This window comes from Ixodes scapularis, unplaced genomic scaffold (assembly GCF_016920785.2).
Source record: "Ixodes scapularis isolate PalLabHiFi unplaced genomic scaffold, ASM1692078v2 PGA_scaffold4__175_contigs__length_147842914, whole genome shotgun sequence".
NCBI lineage: Eukaryota > Metazoa > Arthropoda > Arachnida > Ixodida > Ixodidae > Ixodes > Ixodes scapularis.
In genome coordinates, this window is record NW_024609879.1 from 127511905 (window position 1) to 127517904 (window position 6000).

The following is a 6000-nucleotide window of genomic DNA, read 5'->3' on the forward strand; positions in this document are numbered from 1 at the left end:
CCCCCCCCCTCCGCACCCCAAATCATCGACATCTGGCCACCGCAACCCATCAGCCCCTCAGGCCCCCCCCCCCCCCCCCCCCCCCCCGAAAAAAAAAGATTACTGTTCATATGCTACTGAAACTCTGGAACATGCACTTTTTATTCCCAGGTCTGACATTATATTGTCTGCATTGGACTCTTACCGTCGAATTCAGAAACCTCACTCAAACTACACTCAAACTGAAGGGCCCTTCCACTTCCTCGAGGAAGGCGCGAGGGCCGGCGCTGGCCAATCGCGACGGCGGATCCGTCCTCGCGATTGGCCAGCGCCGGCCCTCGCGCCTTCCTCGAGGAAGTAGAGGGGCCCTTCAGTTTGAGTGTAGTTTGAGTGAGGTGTCTGAATTCGGCGGTTATTGGCCACTTTTGGAAAATCTTGCATTGTACTGCCTATCATGCCGGAGAAAATAATATGATCTAGTAAGCCGCCTGATAGCTACCAATACAGCATTGTTATTTCTCTTGGAGCAATTTCGTTTTGCGCAAAAAAAGTTTCCCATGCCTATTGTGAAACGTACTGTTGGACATAGTCGCTGAAAGTTTAAGGAGCGCGGACCGTCGAGAGTTACGAGCACTTTCTTACAGCCTATCAGATTGCAAGACGCGTGAAAGTAATAAGCCACGCCCTTTTGGTCTTACACTGTGAGTGACGAGAGCAATTTGCAAAGAACTGCACGGTAGAGCTAATACTTGCAGGAAAAGTGAGTTCTCTTTCTGTGTCTGTTTCTCGTAGAAGTGAGCAATGCTGGAATGACGCACCCCAAGAGGCACCATTCGCCAATGAATATCCCAAGCAATTCCCCTCTGACTATATGAAAGCAAAGAATACAGACATTTGTAAAACTAAAATACCCGCTTGCGTGGTGCGTATTGTTGTACTCACGTAATTGAAAATTGGTACGTGAAAGTTTCTTGCTAATAATGCGAAGAATGCTTGTCACTATAATGCAGACACGTCTGGCTGGAGATATTGAAACCTGCAAGGTTAATTGCTGTGGTGACATGGAAGGAGATCTGAAACTTTATGTTGATCCGCCAGCGCCCGATGGAACTCCTTGCCAAGATGATGGGGTAAAGTTGCTTTCATGATCTCGACGTTCGCTTAAGAAACGCGTAAAATTATAATTTTAAGCACCAAGATGGGTAAGTGTCGTTACTCTGAAGCATAGATTATTTAGTGAATCTAGTCTGTAGCACCAACACTGGATAGCTCAGTCGGTCGTGCACTTTGCTCACAATCTCAGGGTGGTGTGTTCAAATCCTGTCAGGTGTTTTAAGTCTTCTGTATGGTTTCCTGCGAGCGTAACACCTTTCGGTGTCGGCTTTTCGTTATAACCTATCATTACTACGGGCTGTTCCATACAAACGTTAAATAACTCCATGAGAATCTTCTAATAAACTACAAAGAATAAACGTACAAGCAAACCAACATAATGTGCGATCTATACTAGAGATATGCCAGCAAACCCCCCATACAGGTGCGATATTACAAATCGACCTTGCAAAAACCTTGGATGGAGTGGAACATTACTTCATTTTCTCACTATTAGAACATATCTAAATAGGCAAAAAATTGAGAAAAGTGTAAAACTACAAGGATGTATCAACGAAATTATTAGTTAACAAAGAACTCTCAAGAGCCGTTCAAGTTCAACGCTCCTAAATGATGCCCGCTCTCACCACTCCTTCGATACATATTTGGAGCACCTCTGCAGAGACATCATGTATACTGCAGTGGTTTTCGTCTCCATGGCTGCGAGGTGAAGATCCTCGTTTATGCGAATAACGTAACGCTCGTGTGTGCGGACAAACCCAGCATACAAGGGGCAATGTCCTGCACTTCCGAGTTTCGTGCTTCGTCTGGTGCGTCCGCCAACAGAGAAAGGAGTTGTGACTCCTGATGCGGAAGTGGGGGACAACACCATCCCAATTCGCGGACGCCACATGGTCAACGAGGAAGTCGCAACTTTTAGGTGTACCACTCAGTGTTATGGACAACTCCCAGTCAGCGTGGGGCAATGTCTGAACGAGTGTTTAATTAGCTGCTCGCATGTGGAACAAGAGATGCCTTCCGATTTTCGGCCGAGTTGCATTATGTAACATCTTCCTTTTGACGAAATGGGCGTATCTTCTTCAGGTCATGCACCGTTCCAGGGCGACAGTCAATATATTTCATAAACGTTTCGCGACATTTAGCTAAAGATCGTCTTACGAACCAATGCGAAGATTGAGTTCATTTCGATCAGTTGAAGATGGAGGGATCGGCTTAGGACATATATTTGTACGGCAGCTAATTGCCAGAGGGAAGTTCTTTCGGCAACCCCAAGACCCGTTTCTTGGAATCTGCGAAAAGATGGTTTTGACAAGATATATCGAACCAGGGATCCAAACCGATGACGCATATAATATAACAATCCTGCAAGGTTTTTACAAAAAAGTAACAGACACCATAAAACTCTTGAGAGTAAGATTTGATAAAACCATTTCACAGTCTTACTAAAAAATATTGTAAAATAAAATACTGATATTACTGTTCCCAGATCGGTTATATCATTTATGTTCTTTGTAGGACAACCGAAACGATTGCGGATGCTTTTGTATTATGCGTTGACGCAGTTTTTTTTTACGTTTTCTAAAGAAAACCGAATTTTTTTTAAGTTTAGAAACTTTGTTTTTGATGTTTGCACTTTCTGACTGCAAAGATAGCATGCTCGGCACACTTGCAGTATATTAGGGCTTGACACCTCTGGAAAAAAAAGAAGGTCGACAAGGAAGGAGGAGTTTCCACACCCTCCTGAGTATATTTCAAGAACATAGCAATTACAGTAGGGCAACGCATGCTTAGAATTAATGATGAAGAGTGGAAGGAAGTGGGGAGAAATTTAAGTCGGTCATCCGATATATCCTAAAGAACTAGTTTTCTAAAATGAAACCAGAATAGACTCCTCCTTTTTCAGAACAAATAAACAGTCGTAAAACGTGATTAGGGAGTTTTAGAATAACGTACGCAATTTTAGCGCACATTAGTGCTAAATTTAGAGCTTGCGTTAGCGCACGCGACGCAATAGAGTTTTAGAATGGCGTTTCTCCGCCGCTACGCACAAGCCCAAGCATCTCGCGCTTGCAACGCCACCAAGATTGTCACAATTCTTATTAGACACAGAAAATGCTGTAAATTGAGAAACAAAAAGTTTTTTTTTTTTTTTTTTTGGCCAGAGTAACATTTTAGTCTTGTTTAGACATTGGAATGCGACGCGAGTGGTCGACCTGTCGTGTCCGCCTGCGTTGCTTCGGCAAGGGAGGTCTCGTGGACTGACCTTCGCACACCGTACCTTCGCCGAGAAACGTTCGCGCGTCGCAAGCACCAAGTTGCCGGTGATCGTTGCCCACCTTACTGGGTTTTCCAAACCGAGCGCAATGTCGTCCCGTATTGAAAATCGCAGTCGCGAAGATGCCGCCAACGTCGCGCTCACGACGCCGCTAAAGCGGCCGCAGCCATGCTCCAGGGAGTCGCCATTTCTTTAGCTGTGCTCGTCGTGGCTCATGGCGAATCCTCCTTGGAGAAGCGCAAAGACTCGTTGCGTACGCACGCGATATTCGAAAAATAACGTACGCTAAAATAGCGCACGCAAAGCGCAAAACGTGGTTAGCGTTCGGCGCATGCGCAGTGGCGACAACGCTATTCTTTGCGTACGCAAAGCTTTAGCGTGCGTTATTCTAAAACTCACTATTGACTTTGCTAATAATTTACTTCGTACTGTCTTCTACGAAACGTATGGCGGTAGGTACTAACCATGTATAATTATAATTTTTGAGTGAGTCAAGCGTATATATATGTATAAAGTGTAAACATATATGCATATCGCCAGAAAAAAAAAAAAAAAAAAAAACGAATAGCTTGGATTACAATGTCAAGGTGGTGAGTACAAATTATATGAGGGATTGAATAGGTAACCATAGGAAACCAATATATGGTTCCCTATGGGCGTAACGCTTTTCGGTGCCGGTTTCTCGTTACAACTGGTCGCTACAACTGGCCGTTACAGCCAGCGTGACATACAAACGTTACAGAACTCCCTGGAAATCGGCTGATAAAACAGATTCCGTGTTATTATAAAATTAACCGACCTGTTCATGGACATACTCACGTGACATTTGGGCTCCATAGGGACTTACTTATACGGGGCGCATACAGAAAGTAAAATTGCGCTTCACGGTCACGAGACTTCTCCGTAACACTATGGGAGAGCTTAGTAGGCGACCACGCGCGGCGCTAGCGTCGACAAGGGGGCTAAAAGCTGCCAATTTAGCCAGACCCGCTAAAAGTCTGGCAACCAAAAAAAAAAAAAAAAGCCCAATCTACTTTGAATACGCTACCGCGGTGACGTCATCGCGCGAACAGCGTTTCTCGTTAATTTAAGCGTCTTCAGCTCTGTACACCCAGTCCACTAATCAAACTTCCCTTTTTGATACAATCCACGAAATAATATCACTCTTCATTTCTTCCTCTTGCCTCAAAATGAATTCTCAGTACCACTACCGTCAAAATTCAGCACCACGAGTAGCGCCATGAAGTAGAAACGCTGCGAATTCGGACATTCAATTGCCTGCAGCTCTTTTTCACTTGCATAGTATTATTTTGCTCAAAAAAAAAAAAGGTTATTTTTAAGCTCTGTTAGAGATCAATAAAGATCGATCGGTGCTTGCTTAAAATTATAAACTACAGTCTAAAACAAAAGTCAGATATAATCGAATGTTTTAACGACTAGTTATTTCGAATTTTAAGTAGCTTACTAAGAGGGAGGTGGCTGAACGAAAATGGCTTCTTTGGATCAGTGGCACCTCTAGTGGCAGTGTTAGAACCTCTACCAAATTTTGGCCGAAGTTTTGTGACCAGTAGCATATTGAAGGCCGTGGTTGTTATTTAGTAATATTGTTTACGTCAATAGTCTGGTATGTGTTAGGAGTTTTGAATGCGACAAAATGTCAAACCGTGCAAACCATGAGAAACGCATCGGAAAACTTGCAAAATTTAGACTGAAAGCAATGAGCGAGGAATCAGTGCGGAAACATTCCGGAATGTTTAATGAAGGCTGAAACAGCGTTCATGATGCATTGCGAAACTGTATAGGCCGTCTCTGGTCGCCAATAAATTGATAATGCAAAAAAGCTTTTTGGTGCTTTAGAACGTTCGATTTTGCAACACACGCCACTGAAGCTTCAAAATCATTACTTCACGAACTCCTTACACGAACAAGCTTCAGTATGCAAATAGTTTGCACAGTGGATGCTGAAGATGTTGGTTCAAGACTCAAGCGGTAATCTACGTACTCGTTGTACTATATGACAAAATCCTTACCATAAAAGGAGATTGCGTCAAAAGATAGACCGATGCACTGATAATGTATTGAAAATAAAGCATTTGGCAAACAATGTTGCATTCGTTTCATAAGTTTAAAAGGGTATTCCTGGATTCCCCTCTAATAACACATTTTATTCAGTTCGAAATAATTTGCTAATTTTCATTCAGTACTGAAGGTTTCTTAGGAAGGACTATCTTCAAACTCGAATATCTGCCTGGCTCCATTCAAATGTAATAAAACAATTGTGTTTGTAATATGTCACGACGTTTTGGTGCTTGTTTCTTTTTGCAGATTTGTATTTATGGAAAATGCGTGACAAGGCGACACTAATGCCACTCATTTCAAAGTTTACAAGATGAATGATGAAAATGCAGAAGAGCGTTAATCAAATCTAATTTGTTGAAAAAGGAAAAAATCATTCGCTAATCGGTAACGAGTAAAACAATCAATGAAGCTGCATCGCGTCTCTAAACTATCGGGTGTAACCATGCTAGAGCTGCTTTTGCCATTGCGTAAATAAACATAAATGCTGGACACTCGTACATTCAATTGAGCATTCTGTATTTTGAAAACTTACAAAATATCATACTAGAAATATA

At 42.7% G+C, this 6000-nt stretch overlaps 1 protein-coding gene across 1 annotated transcript in view; it reads left to right on the forward strand.

Annotated features, from left to right (window-relative positions):
- The window catches only part of LOC8053370, a 30970-nt gene extending 29843 nt beyond the window's left edge, over positions 1–1127 (forward strand). Inside the window, exons 9-10 of the mRNA XM_042293411.1 lie at positions 772–901; positions 990–1127. Coding sequence (XP_042149345.1) covers positions 772–901; positions 990–1127 — 268 coding nt within the window. The remainder of the gene's footprint in view (positions 1–771; positions 902–989) is intronic.
- The last annotated feature ends 4873 nt before the right edge of the window (positions 1128–6000 follow it).